Consider the following 22,240-nt stretch of genomic DNA (forward strand, 5'->3'; position numbering starts at 1 on the left):
ACGGAGTGTTCTAATTTCATTCTTTTACGTGTAGCTGTCCAGTTTTCCCAGTGCCACTTATTGAAGAGACTGTCTTTTCACCATTTTATATCCTTGCCTCCTTTGTCATAGATTAGTTGACATGGGCTCGTGGGCTTTCTATCTTGTACCATTGATCTATGTTTCTGTTTTTGTACCACTACCATTTGGTCTTGATTACTGTAGCTTTGTAGTATAGTCTGAAGTCAGGGAGTCTGATTCTTCCTGCTCTGTTTTTTTCCCTCAAGACTGCTTTGGCTATTCAGGGTCTTTTGTGTCTCCAAACAACTTTTAATATTCTTTGTTCTAGTTCGGTAAAAAATGCCATTGGTAATTTCATAGGGATTGCATTGAATCTATAGATTGCTTTGGGTAGTATAGTTATTTTCACAATATTGATTCTTCCAATCCAAGAACATGGTATATCTCTCCATCTGTTTCTATCACCTTTAATTTCTTTCAGCAATGTCTTATAGTTTTCTGCATACAGGTCTTCTGTCTCCCTAGGTAGGTATATTCCTAGGTATTTTATTCTTTTTGTTGCAATGGTAAATGGGATTGTTTCCTTAATTTCTCTTTCAGATTATTCATCATTAGCATATAGGAATGGAAGAGATTTCTGTGCATTAATTTTGTATCCTGAAACTTTACCAAATTCATTGATTAGCTCTAGGAGTTTTCTGGTGGCATTTTTAGTATTCTGTATGTATAGTATCATGTCATCCGCAAACAGTGACAGTTTTACTTCTTCTTTTCCAATTTGTATTACTTTTATTTCTTTTTTTTCTCTGATTGCCATGGCTAGGACTTCCAAAAGTATGTTGAATAATAGTGGTGAGAATGGACATCCTTGTCTTGTTCCTGATCTTAGAGGAAATGCTGTCAGTTTTTCACCATTGAAAATGATATTTGCTGTTGGTTTCTCGTATATGGCCTTTATTATGTTGAGGTAGGTTCCCTCTATGCCCACTTTCTGGAGGGTTTTTATCATAAATGGGTGTTGAATTTTGTCAAAAGCTTTTTTCTGCATCTATTGAGATGATCATAGGGTTTTTATTTTTCAATTTGTTAATATGGTGTATCACATTGATTTGCGTATATTGAAGAATCCTTGCACCCCTGAGATAAATCCCACTTGATCATAGTGTATGCTCCTTTTAATGTGTTGTTGGATTCTGTTTGCAAGTTTTTGTTTGTTTTTTTTTTTTTTTGCGGTATGTGGGCCTCTCACTGTTGTGGCCTCTCCCGTTGCGGAGCACAGGCTCCGGACACGCAGGCTCAGCGGCCATGGCTCATGGGCCCAGCCGCTCCACGGCATATGGGATCTTCCCGGACCAGGGCACGAACCCGTGTCCCCTGCATTGGCAGGCGGACTCTCAACCACTGCGCCACCAGAGAAGCCCCTGTTTGCAAGTATTTTGTTGAGGATTTTTGCATCTATATTCTGATATTCGTCTGTAATTTTCTTTTTTTGTAGTATCTTTGTCTGGTTTTGATATCAGGGTGTTGGTGGCCTCATAGAATGAGATTGGGAGTGTTCCTTCCTCTGCAATTTTTTGGAAGTGTTTGAGAAGGATGGGTGTTAACTCTTCTCTAAATGTTTGATAGAATTCACCTGTGAAGCCATCTGGTCCTGGACTTTTGTTTGTTAGAAGATTTTTTTTTTTTTTTTTTTGCGGTACATGGTCCTCTCACTGTTGTGGCCTCTCCCATTGTGGAGCACAGGATCCGGACACACAGGCTCCGCTGCCATGGCTCACGGGCCCAGCCGCTCTGCGGCATGTGGGATCTTCCCAGACCGGGGCGCTAACCTGTGTCCCCTGCATCAGCAGGCGGACTCTCAACCACTGCACCACCAGGGAAGCCCTGTTGGAAGATTATTTAATCACAGTTTCAATTTCATTACTTGTGATTGGTCTGTTCATATTTTCTATTTCTTCCTGGTTCAGTCTTGGAAAGGTATACCTTTCTAAGAATTTGTCCATTTCTTCCAGGTTGTCCATTTTATTGGCATAGAGTTGCTTGTAGTAGTCTCTTAGGATGCTTTGTATTTCTGCAGTGTCTGTTGTAACTTCTCCTTTTTCATTTCTAATTTTATTAATTTGAGTCCTCTCCCTCTTTTTCTTGATGAGTCTGGCTAATGGTTTATCAATTTTGTTTATCTTCCCAAAGAACCAGCTTTTAGTTTTATTGATCTTTGCTATTGTTCTCTTTGTTTCATTTCATTGATTTCTGCTCTGATCTTTATGATTTCTTTCCTTCTGCTAACTTTGTGTTTTGTTTGTTCTTTTTGCTCTAGTTCCTTTAGGTGTAAGGTTAGATTGCTTACTTGAGATTTTTCTTGTTTCTTGAGGTAGGCTTGTATAGCTATAAACTTCCCTCTTAGAACTGCTTTTGCTGCATCCCATAGGTTTTGGATTGTTGTGTTTTCATTGTCATTTGTCTCTAGGTATTTTTTGATTTCCTCTTTGATTTCTTCAGTGATCTCTTGGTGATTTAGTAATGTATTGTTTAGCCTCCATGTGTTTGTGTTTTTTACTTTTTTTTCCCTGTTATTCATTTCTAATCTCATAGTGTTGTGGTCAGAAAAGATGCTTGATATGATTTCAATTTTCTTAAATTTAGTGAGGCTTGACTTGTGACCCAAGATGTGATCTATCCTGGAGAATGTTCTGTGCACACTTGAGAAGAAAATTTAATCTGCTGTTTTGGGATGGAATGTCCTATAAATATCAGTTAAATCTGTCTGGTCTATTGTGTAATTTAAAGCTTCTCTTTCCTTTTTTGTTTTCATTTTGGATGATCTCTCCATTGGTGTAAGTGAGGTGTTAAAATTCCCCACTATTATTGTGTTACTGTCGATTTCCTCTTTTATAGCTGTTAGCAGTTGCCTTATGTATTGAGGTGCTCCTATGTTGGGTGCATGTATATTTATAATTGTTATATCTTCTTCTTGGATTGATCCCTTGATCATTATGTAGTGTCCTTCCTTGTCTATTGTAACATTCTTTATTTTAAAGTCTATTTTATCTGATATGATTATTGCTACTCCAGCTTTCTTTTTATTTCCATTTGCTTGGAATATCTTTTTCCATCCCCTCACTTTCAGTCTGTATGTGTCCCTAAATCTCAAGTGGGTCTCTTGTAGACAGCATACATATAGGTCTTGTTTTTGTATCCATTCAGCAAGGCTGTGTCTTTTGGTTGGAGCATTTAATCCATTCACGTTTAAGGTAATTATCGATATGTATGTTCCTATGATCATTTTCTTAATTGTTTTTGGTTTGTTTTTGTAGGTCCTTTTCTTGTCTTGTCTTGTCTTTCCCACTTAGAGAAGTTCCTTTAGCATTTGTGGTAGAGCTGGTTTTGTGGTGCTGAATTCTCTTAGCTTTTGCTTGTCTGTAAAGCTTTTGATTTCTCCATCGAATCTGAATGAGATCCTTGCCATGTAGAGTAATCTTGGTTTTAGGTTCTTCCCTTTCCTCACTTTAAGTATATCATGCCACCCCCTTTTGGCTTGTAGTTGCTGCTGAGAAATCAGCTGTTAACCTTATGGGAGTTCCCTTGTATGTTATTTGTTGGTTTTCCCTTGCTGCTTTCAGTACTTTTTCTTTGTCTTTAATTTTTGCCAGTTTGATTACTGTGTGTCTTGGTGTGTTTCTCCTTGGGTTTATCCTGTATGGGACTCTCTGTGCACCTGGAGTTGGGTAGCTATTTCCTTTCCCACGTTAGGGAAGTTTTTGACTATAATCTCTTCAAATATTTTCTGTGGTCCTTTCTCTCTCTCTTCTCCTTCTTGGACCCCTATAATGTGAATGTTGTTGCATTTAATGTTGTCCCAGAGGTCTCTTAGGCTGTCTTCATTTCTTTTCATTCTTTTTTCTTTATTCTGTTCTGCAGCAGTGAAGTCCACCATTTTTTCTTCCAGGTCACTTATCTGTTCTTCTGCTTCAGTTATTCTGCTATTCATTCCTTTTAGTGTAGTTTTCATTTCAGTTATTGTATTGTTCATTTCTGTTTGTTTGTTCTTTAATTCTTCTAGTTCTTTGTTAAACATTTCTTGCATCTTCTCGATCTTTGCCTCCATTGTTTTTCCAAGGTCCTGGCTCATCTTCACTATCATGATTCTGAATTCTTTTTGTGGAAGATTGCCTATCTCCACTTCATTTAGTTGTTTTTCTGTGGTTTTATCTTGTTCCTTCATCTGGTATATAGCCCTCTGCTTTTCATCTTGTCTATCTTTCTGTGAATGTGGTTTTTGTTCCACAGGCTGCAGGATTATAGTTCTTCTTGCTTCTGCTCTCTGCCCTCTGGTGGATGAAGCTATCTCCATTTCTTTTTTTTTAATTGTGGTAAGATCAGATACCATGAGAGCTACCCTCTTAACACATTTTTAAATGTACAGCACAGTGTTGTTAGCTATAAGCACAATGTTGTAAAGAAGAGTTCTATAACTTACTCATCTTGCATAACTGAAACTTTATATCCACTGAACAGCAGATCCCATTTCCTCCTCCCCCCAGCCCTTGGTAGCCATCATTCTATTTACTGCTTCTATGAGTGTGACTATTTTAGTTGCCTCATATAAGTGGAATCCTGCAGTATTTGCCTTTCTGTTAACTCATTTCATTTGGCATAATGTTCTCAAGGTCCTAGATGAAAATAATTTCTTAAAATCCAATCTGTTTTCTCAATAGCAAAGGGAAGAACTCACAAAAAGACGAGAGAAACTTTCAAAAAGAAGGGAAAAGATAGTCAAGGAAAATGGAGAGGGAGATAAAAATGTGGTTACCATCAATGAGGAGATGGAGTCATTAACTGCTAATATAGATTATATCAATGACAGTATTTCTGAATGTCAAGCCAACATCATGCAGATGGAAGAAGCAAAGGTTTGTAACTAAAAAAATGTTTAATGACTTAATAAGAAGTATTTTTGTATTTTTTGTCATTAAAAACACTTTCAATTTTTATATGAAGAGATTTGTATCTATGGTTTAATGTGATTCTTAGGTTTTGCATGTATACCACACCCTGCCTGCTTTCCATTTCTGTGCGTATTTTGTGATATTATTATTGTTTACACAAGACATATATAATTTATTAATCAACCTTGAGTTCTTAACTGCTCAAATGTCTTGTCTTTTAAACTAGACCATATGTTTCTTGGAGTAGGGATCATATTTTATACTTTTCTGAGGAGTCGCAATAGCTAATCTAATAATATCATATAAATGCATGAAACAATGGCTTTGTCTCTGTTAAATACGTTCAGCTCAAGGTAAGGATACATCATATGTTGGTTTGATGTAGGAAGAAGGAGAAACGTTGGATGTCACCGCAGTCATTAATGCTTGTACACTTACAGAAGCCAGATACCTGCTAGATCACTTCCTGTCAATGGGCATCAATAAGGTAAATTCTAACTATACTATTATTGAAAACCTAAGCTTTGGTTAATTCATTGCAGTTTTGCTTATCTTTCTCTAGTGACCCTTTCCTTTGTAATAAGGAGGATGATTCTTTTTAAATAGAAAGTGTTCCTTTTACCTTTCCTTAGAGTTAAGAAAACTCAGCAGTATTTACATCAATTCCATTAGCTTCTCATCTATTTTGCTTGTGTATTAGAACAGGTAAACAACTTAAAGAATAAATAATTTATTTTTCACTTTAACAAAGAAAAAGTTAAAAGAAAAATCTCTTAGGGTGCTCAAAAAAAATCAGAAAGGAAAAAATACAGTTGCACTCTCCTTATCTTCAGAAACTTCTGCCTAAATGTTAAAGGTGATAATTTCTGACTCACCTTTTTTCCCAAGTTGAGACTGTGCTAGACCTTTAATGGTTTGTTCTCTCACTTAATCCTCACAATGTGGAAGGAAGTAAGAATCATCCATATCATTTGAATATTTGGAAACTGAGAATCGGGAAGATAAGGTAACTTGCTCAGGGTCAATGAGCTTGCAAGTGCAGGAGCTGGGATGAATCGAGATCTATTTAATGTCAAAGTCCATACATCACATGCATTTGCTATATGATACAGATCTTTGTGTGGTAGATTCTGTTTTGTATGATCTAAGATAATTTTTTTTTGGGGGGGGTGTTATAGGGTCTTCAGGCTGCCCAGAAAGAGGCTCAAATTAAAGTACTTGAAGGTCGGCTTAAACAAACTGAAATAACCAGTGCTACACAAAACCAGCTCTTATTCCATATGTTGAAAGAGAAAGCAGAATTAAATCCTGAGCTAGATGCTTTACTAGGTCATGCTTTACAAGGTAATTTGGATTAAATTTTAGTTAAATAAATTGCATGGTAACTTTGCTCTTTGAGTATGCTATACGCTACCTTTTTTCCCTATAGCTTGACTGAATAGATGCTATATTTATGCTTTTGATAATTATTCCTGCTTTAATTTGCATGTATAAATTTTGGGGGATGTAATTATTGTCATTGCAATAAATGATTAGCAACTTAAAAAGGCTTACTTAGCATTATTAAGCAATTAGTTTTTATGAATAAATAAGATCAACCATGCTTCTGAATTGGTTGTTTAAATTACTTGAAGTGTTAACCAAGTTTCGTTACTTTATATATCTAACTGCCTTAAAAAATAAATTCATAAGTGTTTGCTATGGCATCTATTCTACATATCTTATAAATGATACATAATCTTGTTTTATATGAGAATTCTTAACATTGGATTTGTTTTGATTGGAGTATTGCTTTTTGTTTCCTTTTTGCTGTTATTTACACAGATCTAGATAGCATACCATTAGGTAAGTATGTTTAGCTTTCTGTGTACCCTACAGCTGCATGAATTACTAATTGTTCATGTACACTAATTGTGGTACATCTTATTTAAAAATTTTTTATTGACAGCGAGCTGGTTTTTGCATGATCTTTTATGAAATGTATCTGTGACCACAAACATACTAAGTCTTTTGTCTTTCTTACACATTTCCTGATTTTTAAGTTCTTAGATGTTTAAAGAAGTATGTTTATTTTTCTATTTTATTATTTGAACTCCAGATTTGGTTCCAATTTCATAAGCCCCTCTTTCTTGTAGGAAAAAATGGAACATATATTCCTTTTTAATTTTTAAATCTATCTGTTAACTTGAATCTGTTGTTTTACCCTCATTAATAACTTTCAGTGTTATTTATCTTTTATATATATTTGTCTTTGGTTTATATTTGCTAGATTCTCAACTGTTCTTAAGTTTTATAAAATTAAGCCACGTATATTTTAATATTGTAAATTGAATAAAACTATCCAAAGGATTTTATATGAACAGATTAAAACATTATTTATAATTATAATATTTTCAAGTTAGAGCTTTAGATATCACTGAGTATTGAGATTTTTGACATTTTTCCTTGCCACTACAACATTCATGTGAACCACACCCACTCATGAGTAATATCTATACTCCTCCTAGTGGTTATATACATGAAGGATCAGGAGTATCAGTGTAATTTTATTACTTGCAATTTTCTTGAATGATTATTTTGGAGCAGTTTTTATTTAAAATTATTTCAAAATCTGATCTTAACTTTTTCTTTCTAATGACGCAGCTGTCAAAATTTTCTAATACTTATACTTGATGGAGAGGAATGTAACTGAAAGATTAAATGTAATTTCCTCTCTGGGTTATTAAAGTAAACATAACCTATGAATCTGAATTTATTTTAAATGATGCAAATAAAATACATGAGCTATTTGATTTTTATTTTATTTTATTTTATTTTTTTTTTGTGGTACGCGGGCCTCTAACTGTTGTGGCCTCTCCCGTTGCAGAGCACAGGCTCTGGACGCGCAGGCTCAGCGGTCATGGCTCACGGGCCTAGCCGTTCCATGGCATGTGGGATCTTCCCGGACCAGGGCACGAACCCATGTCCCCTGCATCGGCAGATGGACTCTCAACCACTGCGCCACCAGGGAAGCCCTATTTGATTTTTTTAGACGTTTACCCTGTGTGTTAAATCTCAAAATAGTATTTCCTTGAGATCAATTCCATAATACAGATATAGACAGGCTACAACTTTTTTTCTTTTTTCTTTTTTTTTTTTTTTTTTGCGGCATGTGGGCCTCTCACCGCCGCGGCCCCTCCCGTTGCGGAGCACAGGCTCCGGACGCGCAGGCCCAGCGGCCATGGCCCACGGGCCCAGCCGCTCCGCGGCACGTGGGATCCTCCCAGACCGGGGCACGAACCCGTGTCCCCTGCATCGGCAGGCGGACTCCCAACCACTGCGCCACCAGGGAAGCCCCAGGCTACAACTTTTATCCTGCTCAAGCTATAACAAAGACAGGTAGAAAAAGGACTGGTTATATTAAGGAACCATGTTAGGCTGCCCAAATTTCTGAATTATAACCAGAATTTTTGCCATTCCATGTGTTACTAAGCATGTTTCTTTTCCTCTTCCTCATCCTTCCTCTTGTTCTTCTCCCCCTCCTCCTCCTCTGACTTTTCTTTGTTCTTCTTCGTCTTAGTGGCTCAATTTATAGTAATAAGTAAATTCTTATTTAAGTCCATTATCTCTTTTAACTTGGAAGAAAAATGCAATGCCCTCTTTGATGTCCTTTAGTGCAGAAAATATTAAACTGCTATTAGATGTGCATTGTTACTTTTTCACAGCTTTCAAACAACTTTCAATTATCTGTAGCTTAAAGAAGGGTCAAAAGCAGAGAGGGGAAAGACATTCAGCTGATATAACCTGTGACTCATGGCATAAATTTTCCCTAAGGCCATAATCTAGACCAGAGGTGCTTGGAAGAAAAGCACAGAAGGAGGAAAACATGAAATTTAAATACACAGAAACTAGACGTTCATATTATATTCATTGCTTTAAAAAATATTTATTTAGTTTCAGTTTATCTCAACTTTGGGCTGGATGCTGGGATTCAAAGATAAATAAGACACAGAATCTTGCCCTCATGGACTTGATACCTTGCTGAGGGTGACAGACCATGAACAGATTATGATACATTGCAGAGAGGGCAGAGATTGAGATATGTACAGGGAATTATGGGAACACAGAATGGGGCTACCCAACAAGAATGAAGGAGTTGATGAAGGCCTTCTGGAGGGGGTGAAATTTGAGCTGAAACATAAATGAAGAAAAAGATTTAGCCAGGCAAGAGACAAGGTGGAAAGGGGCTAGGCAGAAGAGTCACTCTGAGCAGGGAGTAAGTTAAAAGTTGGACATTTAGCCAAAATATTGTATGCATGAGGACTTCAAACAGGTTGGTGCTCTGGAGCAACAAGTATGTGGTGTAGGATGATGAACATAAGGCTAGAGGGGGAGCAAAGGCCGGTACTCCATGCTAATAGGCTTGTATTGTTGTAGCCTTTGAAGAACATCTTTATTTTCCCCTTCTTTTTTCCCTACCTATATTGGTGTTCCTAGCATCTTTCCCTATGTTTGGAGATTTGCTAGAAGACTCAGGGGGCTCAGCATTTAGTTATATTCATGGCAAAGATTCATGAAAGCAATGTATGAAGGATACACAACAAGATTGTAAAGGAAAATGACGCAGATGGAGTCAGGAGGAATCCATGTCCAGGCTGCCTTATGCTCTCTCCCTCCCAGGAAACATCACACAGAATGCACTTTTCCCCCTGGAATGAAAATGCAACAACATGTGTGCATAGTTTACACCCAAGGAAGTCCATTAGACACTCAGCACCTGAGGTTTTTACTGGGAACTAGTCACATAGGCACGCTTTGTCTAGTATATACCAGAATTTCAGACTCCAGAAGGAAAGCAGGAGTTCTCAGCATAAGCCATATTGTTTGCACAAATGTTCTAGGTATAATGCCCTTCCCTCACTAGTTAGCTGATGACTAGGGATACTCTGAGAGCCAAGTTTCAGATGACAGATGAAGTCCAACCTTGCAAGGAGGCCTTTCTAAGGATAGTAGTCTCTGGGCTGCTATGTTAACTCTTTTCCGTACACTATATATATATATATATATATATATATATATATATATATATATATATATATATATATATATATGTATATACACACACACACACACACACACACACATATACATACATATATACATATCTATATACCTATATAAACTTTAAAAAAGACTTTAATAGTAACTGTTTTGTTAACTTCTAGTGATGTGAGATTATGTAGCTGTGTACCGATATGTATGAACTTTAAAGCATTTTGCAGTTTTAACTCTCTGCTTTTAGCTTTAATGCTCAGTGATGAGAAAAGAAGCTGGTGTTGGGCTGGAATTATGTTCTTAGAGTTGAGAGTAGAGCAGTGAGGTGATGGCATGTCCTGCTGCCCAGATGGCTGTAGTGCTACAGACAAAGCTCAGTCTGAAGAGGTGTCTAATTTGGTGAACGTCTGGGTGGAGGGTTGTATCCTCTGGCTAGATTGGTTATGTCAATCTGTAATTATCTCTAAATAAGGCATATATGCATATGCAGGAGCTAAGTAGTTTTTACTGAGCACTCATATGATGTTTAATATACTAACTTTTTTCATCACTCCCTACAAAAAAATTACTAGTCAATCTTAGCCTGCTTTTATACATGGAAAAATAAAGACTAGATTTGTCATTTCTTTACATTTTCTATGTTATTGACTAATTCGGTCACCTTAGCACTCAATTATCCTTTCTGTGAAGCACATCTTCCAGCCTGCAAGCGTGGGCTTTGAGATACACATTGCCTTCAAGACCACCATTTTGCTCATTTCAGAAAGTAAACTCCCTTTGTGTGGGTCCTAGATGGGCTCCATTTAAGATAATGCTATCAAGTATTACTGAATTTCTATTGAAGTGTCTGCTAAACAGTGAGGAAGAATGGGAGCATCTGAGAAAGGAATTAGTTGATTTATGAGCATAATCCACCTGTATGATATAAAAGTAAAAGTTAGAGGGGGATGAATGCTGTATATTTTTCATTGACATATATATAATTATTTTTTAATATTTTATTTATTTATTTTCCTTATTTTTTTGGCTGCATCGGGTCTTAGTTGCAGCACACGGGATCTTTGTTGAGGCACAAGTGATCTTTTCATTACGGTGCACGGTCTGCTTGGGTTTCTCTCTAGTTGCAGCGCCTGGGCTTCTCTAGTTGTAGTGTGTGGGTTTTCTCTCTCTAGTTGTGGCACACGGGCTCCAGGGCACGTGGGCTCTGTAGTTGTGGTGCGTGGGTTCCAGAGCACATGAGCTCTATAGTTTGCGGCAGGCAGGCGCTCTCGTTGAGGCGCACGAGCTTGGTAGTTGTGGCGCATGGGCTTGGTTGCCCTGCAGCATGTGGGATCTTAGTTCCCTGACCAGGGATCAAACCCACATCCCCTGCATTGGAAGGCGGATTTTTTACCACTGGACCATGAGGGAAGTCCCCAACGTATATATTGTTGATAATATTGCCCTTAGTTTTGTGGAATGGCTTTATAATAAAATGTATAAGTTTTGAAAACTTGCACCTGTGTTAGGGGCTCACTGACATTTTAAATAATTTACTTTCAGTGGCTGTTTTATGTACTGACTTCCTACTAGTTTTATATGTTTGCTTTTTCCTCTCTTTTCATTAGTGTTCTACAGTTGTTCTGAAATAGCAGTGGTTTGTTTGTATTTATCTACAAAACTGTTGCATGGAAACCTGTAGTTTTAGTCTTTTATGTATATGTGAATGAGCTGCATGCTGATATGTAACTCCTGAATACCTTCACACACAAACATGCTCTCTCTCTACTTGAAAACAAAAATAAAAATAAAGGAAAATATATAAGTTGGAATACTGATAACGTACAGCAACTATGTTTATACCTATGTAGTTTTTGAAGTTGGCTTAGTACATTAAAGGGAGCGCATGCAGCATTTATTTTAATCTTGTGTTTTACTTAGTGGTTTTTCATACATGGGATAAATGGATGGTGTGGGATAAATACATACTCTGAAAAATATATAAATAATTATACATACTCTGATAAATACATGATCTCATTTCCATCCTGTGAATGCTGTTCTTTGTTTTATCATTCAACTGATAGCTTTCCTATTTTGAACATATTTTTCTCATCCTAGGACATATAATAAAAGGAGTTTCTTAGAAATATTTTTTTACATTTCTAATTTGATTCAGTTACTAAAACCAGAGTGCCCATATTGAGAGAACTTGGGCTGATGCTTATTATAGCATAGGGATTACAGTCATCATTCAAATTGTGACATGTGGATAATACTTACATTTTGGACATTTTTTTAGAAAATATAGAGGACAGCACTGATGAGGATCTACCTTTAAACAGCCCAGGATCAGAAGGAAGGTAAGAGAGGCTTTAGAAACTTAATAGATTTGATTTATTTCTGTAATATTTTTAATACTTTTATCCTGTGCATCAAAGAATTACCATAAAACAAATAATTTTGGATTTTATGGCTAAGTGAAGAGAACTAGAAACAGTAATATGGAAGCCAAACTAAGTAATGTTTAACCATCCAAAACTTTAAAATAAAAATACTGGGATATTTAAGGAAGGAAAATAGACTATTTTAATTAGTTTATTTTGATTTTAAATATTGTCTTTCTGTGTTTTCTGTAGGCATATAAATTTTTTTCCATACTTGTACTCATTAGAGGACATACAGTTTTCTATAAGTTCCCTTTTAATCATGTGGTTAATTACTTATTTGCACATAGCTCACTCTCTTCAGACCTTATGAAGCTTTGTGGTGAAGTGAAACCTAAAAACAAGGTAAGGAGAATTGAAAATACCAGGTAAACATTTTTTCTGCTGTTCTTTATTGTCACTATTAATCACATAGGCCTCAGGTTTGACTCTTAATAGGTCAGCAAGTAGGCATGCTTTTACCAAAGATTTCATGTGTAAGAAATTTAGTTCTTTATCATATTCCCCCTTGAAAAAAAAATTACATTGAAAAATTGCTCCTTTGTAGAACTTGTAATTTACTGTATTCTTGTACTTTTTCTACTAGATAAGATATGATTATGGGAAACAATCCTTAAAAATAATTTAGATTGACAGGAGATTTTTGAAATTTTAACATTCTAGTATGTCCTTAAGTATTCTATATTTATTTTGTCTGTGTCTTGAAGTGGTTTGAATAGGCCAACTCTTAATCATTGTTTTGTATTGAAAATTGATGCTATAATGTATATTTGTGAAGCTTAAAAAAATAAAGGATACATACTGTTAAATGTGTAAGAAACACATGGTATATGTCAGATTGAGTGTTGGTAACATTTGATACTAGATGAATTAACTAACTATCTTAATATGTTTGAAAACAAAGAATTCTTGCAGTGCTTAGTAAATATTTGTTGAATGAATGGATGAAATCAGGACTCAAAAGAATAGTACTGTGCTAATGGACAGGATGGATTTAAGGCCCACAGTGGTTAGCCAGGTAATATAAATGAGTAATTTGGCTGGATGTAAGGTAATTAATAGGGATCATTATGATTACCTGAAGTGGACATGCTCCATCTAAAGCAAATAGCCACCACTCAACTACTGCTTATTTTTGCCATGATGGAATATGGGCCTAAGGCTACCAGATCCTCAACTTTTTAAAGAGAAGCTTTAAATATGGATTTTAATGGAGAATTTTCTTATCTTTAAAATACTGGACTAGCCAACTGAAAAACGTCTCCAGTCTTTATGTATGGTCCTTGAGCTACTGGCTTGGTGACATGTGGTTTGTGTTTTATTATTCTAATTGACTAAGTAGAAGTTACCCAAACTCAAAGAAAACATTCTAGTATAGTTTGGATCCAGTCTTAAGTGGAGGAGAGAATCTCCTAAGGTAACTTGGTCTTTCAGGCCTTGTGAAAGCCAGAGAGAAATGTGAAGCGGTAGCCTAAAGGTCATCTCCTAAAAAAAACCACTGTGGTTCGGAATTACCAAGAAAATGACTCAATTTGCAGTAGGGAGAACTGACAGGGTAAAAGGTTGGCCTGCAGGGCTTTCTCTTTCCAAAAGTTTTCTGGTATTATCTACCACTCCTTTTGAGCTGCAAAGATGCCTAAAAGGTTCTCATATTATTTATTTTTCACTCATTGAAAAAGTGAAGTTGAGTATATATATTAAATAGGTATTTACCAGCACTATGTTAAATGCAGGGTATACAAAGTTGAATAAAACAGGTTGTCTGCCCTTTAGAGGTTTCTAATCTGGTAAACACCTTGATTATCTGTTAATACATTAGTGATAGCAGCCAACTCTATGCATTAACAACAAGGTAGTCCCATTGGTTTTTCAGGAGTATGGAAGGGAATGCTTATGGTAAATTTAGATTCTAGGAAAATAACCTTCACCTGCCTCACCATGCTGCCAAAAGCTGGTATGGACTGGTGGTAGATATCCAGCAGGCAGATTAAACACCCAGTTAAAGCATCAGGGGGGCAGGGTCATAAAAAAGGAGAAACAGATGTAAAAATTGATAGTAAAATGAAATTAAAATTTATATTAAATAAATCATCTAAGCCTGGGAAACATCAGAATTTAGTTGAATGTCCCTGCAACTATCTTTTGGTTTAATTTCTTTCTTCTTTCTTTCTTAATTTTTTTTTTTTTTTTAATGATATGTTGAGGGAGCTGGTGATGAATGGCAGGATAGCACAATAATATTGGAGGCAGTTTGCCTGGTTTTGAATCTGGCTTTGCCACTTATTAGCTGTGTGACTTTGGACTTTTAGCTTCTCTGTGCCTCAGTTCTCTCATCTGTGAATTGGGATAATGATAGTATATACTAATATAGTAAAATATTTAGAACAATTTCTGGCATACAATAGAAATGTTGGCTATTATTATGGCCTCTAAAGGTCTTATCTGGCTGTAGCTCTGGCTTGTCACTATCTTACGTGTTATGTTTGACACACTTGCTAGGAAAAGACACGCTAAATGTTTTACTTATTTCAAACTAATATTAAGTATCACCTAATCATCTTCCCTGCGAAAATTTGCACATGATTGTTTTTCCTTCCATTCTCTGACTAGGCCCGAAGGAGAACCACTACTCAAATGGAATTGCTGTATGCAGATAGCAGTGAACTAGCTTCAGACACTAGTACAGGAGATGCCTCCTTGCCTGGCCCTCTTACACCTGTTGCAGAAGGGCAAGAGATTGGAATGAATACAGAGACAAGTACTTCTGCTAGGGAAAAAGAGCTCCCTCCCCCATCTGGCTTCCCTTCTAAGATAGGCAGCATGTAAGTCTGGCCCAGCTACACTAACTTCCTTTCTTTTGGCTTTCTTTTTTTTTTTTTTTAAATGCATGTTGCTAATTTCTTATTTCTATTTTTAAAAATTTATGTAAATAAGATCTCTAGTTTTCAAAGTAATTTCTGTTAGGTGTTGTGTCTCCTAATATTTGGACATTCAAAATAATTTAAATGAGATGTTCTTTGTTGAATTGCTTTGTCTTATTTCTAAGTTTTAGGGTCTTTCTTAAAGATTATAATTTTTATAAAGGCTGAGTTCTGAATTACAGACAAAATTTATTTAGAAACACCTAAACTAGATTAAAGTTATACCTATAAAACCATTATATAAAGCAGAAGCTTTAAAAATTCTTAAATTTACTCTAAATTACATTATATCCTAGTTCTAAGAGCCTGGTCAAGATAGTAAACCTTTGCTGACACTTTTAAAGAAAAATACAAATATCAGTTACAAATAATACATTTTGAATTTTCCTAATTCTTTGCCTTGAAGCACATTGCATGTCTGGGATGAGTGTACACACAAAGTATAAATATTGTATTATTAAAGGTTTGAAGGAGGAAATACTACCTCTCCTCTCTATGGTAATCTTAACAAACAACATTCCATTCAAAACAAATCTTATTTTTCATTATTATCTTGAGAACAAAGATTTCCCTACACAGGCCAGTGTGTGTTTGTGTGTGTGTGTGTGTGTGTGTGTATGTGTTTTGTTAGTTATATTAAAATTACATAAGTCATTCACTGGTAAAGATTTTTAATGGCTTTTTTCCAAACTAACTCTCACATGTGATCTAGCAAATGATCTATTAAATGAACACATCATTGCATTGGGAAATATTGCCAAAAAATGGTTCATACTATATGACTCTGTAAATAATAAAACATAACAAACTCCCCACCCTAACGTGAACATCTGTTTCCCATAACTTTCTTCATCTTATAAAGATATTTTCACTGTCTTCCATTCAGTAAGCCCATCTGCTACCTTTAGTTCCAAAATTAGTTTTAATGACAGAACTATCTTGCATGTGCTTGACGTGACTTATGTAATTAACTATTAGATTTGCTCTTAGAGATTGCTAACCAGCATAGCTTATGGCTTCAGTGCTTTTTTTGATAAGATAACAGTAGAAGAAATGCTTTTGGTGAAGGTAGTGATATAGAACTGAGAACAGATTTTAGAGACTCGTATGTGTTCAGCATTTAGTCTATCAGATGAATAGAGACTTTTGGAACTTCAAGACTAAATCTATGACCTGGAATCCAGAATTCAGGTAATACCTTCTTTTTGCGCTTTTGTTTTTCATTTTAAAAATGTATCATTCATGACAGGTTGTAGAAAATGTCTTTTAGACACTGTCTCTTCACATGACTTATTATCAAGTTTTCATAAATTAAGATGCTTGTGTAATTCTGTACAAATATAAAAGTTGGTCATGTGCTTGGTGCAGTAACTCTTATATCCCATTACTACATGACTTCCATTGCATAAAGTAAAAGAATTTACTCAAGTGGGCCTTATGATTTAAATGATGCAGAACTTCTAAAATGTGATTTCCTCTAATTAGAAAAATCAGGCACGTGAAGTTTAATTATGTTTAGTTTTCACTTTCAAATAGGAATCATTGTAAGCCCATTCTGGGGATCCTGCTTGCTAATTCCTTTAGTGGTTTTTTTCCTTATTAATAAAACGTCAAGGATAGCAAAAAATTCATTTTTTTCAATTAAAATTCGTTACCACTGTACACAAAAATCAGTCTTAAATTGTTAATTACATAGCCACTATTGAACATTTAAAGTCTATAATAAAACAAAAATATTTTTAGTACTAAAATAGATATAGCTAACTAATACTTAAATACTAGGTAAGTAAAATGATTGTAGTTTTTTGTGATTACCTGTAGTATTCTTTTGTGACTGTGTAAATATTAATTCATTTAATCTCATTGTTTCTCATATTCTGATATTCTAATATTTTTGTTCTTGCAAAACTGTAAAGACATTTTTTCTTCAACTGAAGCAATTCTAATCAAACTTAAACACTTAATGTTTAAAATTAAAAAATTATTTTAGCTATTTGGCAGTATAGCATTGATGTTTACATTCAAAGATAATGGGCATGTATGTATTTGACAAAATTGCCAATTTAAAAATTAAATATATAGTTATCAAGCTCCCATTAATTAAAATAACTCATGTGATATTTTCCTGTCCTAGTTCTATTTCTTATTTCCAAATAATCTTTCTCAAGTTCCAGTTAATAATCTATTAAAAATTTAGGTTGACTATCTGCCAAAGTTATATGTATATATTTAAAATTAGATGATTATAGAACCTTTCTCTCTCTTAGATCCAGACAGTCATCTGTATCAGAAAAAAAGCTACCAGAGCCTTCCCCTGTAACAAGGAGAAAGGCATATGAGAAAGGGGAAAAATCAAAGGTCAAGGAACAAAAACAGTAAGTTACCCATGCTTTTTATCTACTAGATTGTATAAAATGTCTGATGCACTTAGAAGCTAAAGCACAATAGCAAAATTATTTTCCATATTCAGACTGACTCTGGGATTGTGAGTGATTTGACTAATCAGGACAATCAAGTCTGCTGTTGGCTTGTATAAGTAGTCTAACTTTCTTGGTAACACATACCTGTAAATAAATTTGAGCACTTGTCCCCATTCATATAGTCCGATTTATTTTTCAATTATTTGTGCATATCATTTTGGAGTTAATATACCTTTGAGGAGAGGTTTATTAAAACTACAATTCAAATAGTCTTCTAGAAAGTTTTGAAATTAATTTTGACTGTCATCTGATAAAACTGACATTGATTTCACCTCTTTAAAGTGGTTAACAAAAATCTAGTGTTAGAAGATGTGTGATTTGTGCCATTTTCTTGCTGTTCTTTTATGTTTAAATTGGTATTATCCTTAATTTTTTTGTTGTTGAAATATTTTAAAAGCTATTTGTGTGTTTTGTGAGGGTTGGTTTACTTAATAGTACACAATATAATCTGATGGTCCACTTACGTGGGCATTTGTAAATTGCAACACCACAACACACAGAGTTATTAATGGGTTAGAGCCACTGTCACCTTTCTACCCTGTGGCACACTGAGATCTCCCTCAGGTCTCCTAAGGAGCTGCATATGGCAGGTAGATCTCTGACATGCTCTTGAGTAGGAATATCAATGCTAACCTATATTTAAGTATTGGTAAAGACAATTTATTTAACATAAAAATAATTATGAAAGAAGTTTTCATATATTTTCTGTACCCAAGTGGATGATCTTATACCATCCTCCTCCCTTGTACCAACATGCACACTCTCTACTTTGACCACGGTTTAGCTGACGTGAATGTCATGGAAGTTGCTCTTCTAATCATCCTTGATTCCTGTATTTAAAGATGTAATTTACCTGTTTCTACTGAATCGAATGTCTTAAGAATAAGCAGGAGATAGGGGATGGAGCAAATAAGTAATTTAAAAATAAATGAATGAATCAATTGAATAGGCAAATTCCTCTTAAACTCTCAGGGTCTGTTTCCTCATCCGTAAAGTGAACAACTTGCTCTCAACTCTAAAATTGTATAATTTTAAATTTGGCTTGCTTTATTTATACTGACTTTAGATTTTAGCAGACAGAACTTTTTCTTTAGTGCCATCTTGTGGCCAATGTAACAAGATTCAGTGGAAAAATAATTTTAATTAAATTCTTCAGAGTGCATTTCATCTTCTAAAAAAGGAACAGAGGAAGAAAGGAAGCAAGGAAGGAATTGTATAATGAAAAGCTTTTATTAAAAAGCATGTTTCTTACAACATTTCTAACAAATCAAAGCCAATTAAAGCCACCTATTTAATGTTCTTTTTTTCTTGTAGCTCAGATTCTGGAACCTCAGAGGCTAGTCTTTCACCTCCTTCTTCCCCACCAAGCCGGCCCCGTAATGAACTGAATGTTTTTAATCGTCTTACTGTTTCTCAGGGAAACACATCAGTTCAGCAGGATAAGTAAGTCATTATGTAAAAGAGCCCCAATTATTCATTATAATATTCTGAACCTTTCAATACAGTCTGTAGAAAACATTTAGCCTTCTCTCTGTGTGAGAGATGGAGTCTGACTTGTGAACTCTTGCCATATTTCATGTGTTTTTCCAATGGGAAATGAACCATATAGACAAAATTAGAGAAATTAATTTTCCTGCTGAACATTATTCCCTGCTATAGATTTGCGTTGCTATACTGAGCACTTGTCTTACCTTTTCTTTTACAAGTAAATTGGAATTGAAAAATCTTTGAGACCACTTGAAGTTACATTTCTTGGGATTTTTCAGCTTCATTGAGCCTATAAAAGCCTCTAATCCAGACAGCCTGCATTGAAAAGAGGCAAATTATTTTACCTTTGGTGGATATAACAGCTTACAAAAGCATTGCCATATGTGTAACATGTTGTTATCATTTGGTTGTGCTACAAATCCACCACAAAACTTGAGTAATTGTATTCTTGGGATAAAAGAGTACCTTTATGGGTGGAGGGGGTAGAACTCAGGGTGGGTTGTTGGGGAAGAGAAGTTGGAGGGGTATGGAAAATATAATTTTCATTAAATTTGAAGTGAAAAAATATTCCCACACTGAGCCAGAATCTCTCTTGCAAGAATTTCATACTAACAGTGTTACCATAAGGTGTTTATTAACTCTGACTTGTCTGCTTTGATTTTGAATGATAGCATTTTGGATAGTATATGTACTTGATATTCAGTATCCCACACCAGTTCTTTGTTTTCTATGCTATAATCTCCCTGTATATATCAACCATTTCTGAAATTTACAGAGTATTGTTTAAGATCTGTCTGGCATGTTTAGATCATGCTAAATGGCTCTATAGACTTAGAGAGACACACCATCATTTTGGAAGATTCTTTAATCTACTTAATTTATGGATAACATTTTTGATTAGATTTTAATATAGTTTAATCAGTTAGATTAAACTATATTAAAATTAGGTTTTAATATAGTTTAATCAGATGACATGTCCTTTCAAATGATCTAGAGAGGTATTTTAAAAAAAATATTTTTAAACAATATATTTTTAAAAAGACTCTTGAACATTGTTAAATCATACCACTCATTTAATTGAGAAAGAGTAGAATAACATTACGAATGTCTTTAGGAAGTCCATTTTCACTAGCGATGATGAAGAATTACTAAATTTTGTCTCCCTTGCATTCACAGTCATAAAATTTTTCTGTTGGTCTTTTGATAATCTTGACAATCTAATTATAGTTCCATATTTATTACTGAAATAGTTTATGAACTACCTACCAATCATTTGACTCTGTTGTAGTCTCTATAAACTAAAACTTAGAATAACTGACTACACTTTCAAAAAACTCACCTACCTTTTTAATGACTTTCTTTGGGCTCCTTTTTGAGTCTAGCATATTTCACCAGCTAGAAGTAGGTCCCACACATTGTTTCTGATTACATAATATGCCAGCACTCACTCTATCCTCATTCTTCCCAAGGATATTGTATAATAATACAAGCTAAATAGATTTTCATTATAACCAGACTTATTGTCAGTCCTGGAGGTTTCAGGTTAAGGCTGACAGGAGTGGCTCACCTGTTTTTAAAATCCCAGTAAAACCTCCCATCTATTACTGAGGGACTGCCTAATCAGAAGAACTCCATGTTTTTGAGATTAATTAAAATCAAAGATTGGCACTTCCCTGGCGGCGCAGTGGTTGAGAGTCCGCCTGCCGATGCAGGGGACACGGGTTCGTGCCCCGGTATGGGAAGATCCCACATGCAGCGGAGCGGCTGGGCCCGTGAGCCATGGCCGCTGAGCCTCCGCGTCCGGAGCCTGTGCTCCGCAACGGGAGAGGCCGCAGAGGTGAGAGGCCCGCGTACTGCAAAAAAAAAAAAAAAAAAAAAAAAAAAAAATCATAGGTTATTAAATTTTGAATGATTTGCTTTCCATTCAAACATATAATGTATTTGTGCAACTTCCACATGAGAGTCTAAATCTAAAGTAATTATCAAGAGGAATAAAGTTCATTAATGACTACTGAAACTGAAAATTTTTTCTAGTACTAGTCAAATTAAATAGAGTCTTGAAGTGATGTATTTCACTTGCTTGATGTTGTTCCTCTTCAGGGCCTACATTTTAGAAAGTGAGAATAGATGGGTTCTGTGGATTAGTAATAGAAAGTTTTTCCCCCAAAATCTTGGTAGAAAACATAAGCACAAAATTTTAACTAATTTAGCTGTCACTGAATTTGCTGATATCCAGTGCAAATAGAAAAGCAGGGTACTGTAAAGGAAATGTTTGCTGTATTTCTGTTATTCATACTGTTGAATCAGTTCAATCTCAGTGTCTTTACCTGTTGACATCTGTATTCTTTTCCCTCATAATTCTAACTCTTTCACTGTAGGTCTGATGAAAGTGATTCCTCTCTGTCGGAGGTACACAGGTACTTTCTCTCTTTCCTACGTTCTGGCATTTCATTGATGTTCTAAAATGCCTTCCTAGAAACTTTAAACAAATCTCATTTTTGTTGCATTCATAACTTGTAAACCATATAAATGCACTGATGTTTTTAAACATTAATTTTAATATATTTTTGTGATAATACCCTTCAAAGTAGTGGTAAACTTTTTTATATAATAGCATAAAAATTTGTGCTATCTGTATTCTGTCTATAACCTAAAACTTTTCTTTAAAGAAATTAAGTTCTTTGAAAATTAATGTAAAGGTTTGCTCCTGAATGGTTTTTTCCACCTCAAGGCATGGGAAGCGAATAAGGTATTTTTTCATGTTGATTTATTGATTTTAAATAAAAAGTTTATGGCAGGCTTTGTGATTTAAAAAAAAGGTGTACTAGGGAAAAAAAGGACACTATGGTACCTAAAATACAGAAAGATACAGAAAGTAAAAGAATTTTAAAAACATAATAAATAATTTTAACTGGTAGATGCTGTTTTTCAAATAACAATGTGGC

At 35.1% G+C, this 22,240-nt stretch overlaps 1 protein-coding gene across 1 annotated transcript in view; it reads left to right on the forward strand.

Moving 5' to 3' along the window:
- KIF21A (kinesin family member 21A) overlaps positions 1-22,240 on the forward strand; it is a 165,363-nt gene that overhangs the window by 124,683 nt on the left and 18,440 nt on the right. The window contains exons 20-29 of the mRNA XM_060114106.1: positions 4,716-4,910; positions 5,332-5,433; positions 6,125-6,290; positions 6,771-6,791; positions 12,262-12,322; positions 12,697-12,751; positions 15,017-15,228; positions 17,595-17,702; positions 19,122-19,250; positions 21,674-21,712. Of these exons, the coding sequence (XP_059970089.1) occupies positions 4,716-4,910; positions 5,332-5,433; positions 6,125-6,290; positions 6,771-6,791; positions 12,262-12,322; positions 12,697-12,751; positions 15,017-15,228; positions 17,595-17,702; positions 19,122-19,250; positions 21,674-21,712 (1,088 nt within the window). The remainder of the gene's footprint in view (positions 1-4,715; positions 4,911-5,331; positions 5,434-6,124; positions 6,291-6,770; positions 6,792-12,261; positions 12,323-12,696; positions 12,752-15,016; positions 15,229-17,594; positions 17,703-19,121; positions 19,251-21,673; positions 21,713-22,240) is intronic.

The sequence above is a fragment of the Mesoplodon densirostris genome, chromosome 11 (genome assembly GCF_025265405.1).
Source record: "Mesoplodon densirostris isolate mMesDen1 chromosome 11, mMesDen1 primary haplotype, whole genome shotgun sequence".
NCBI classification, from domain to species: domain Eukaryota; kingdom Metazoa; phylum Chordata; class Mammalia; order Artiodactyla; family Ziphiidae; genus Mesoplodon; species Mesoplodon densirostris.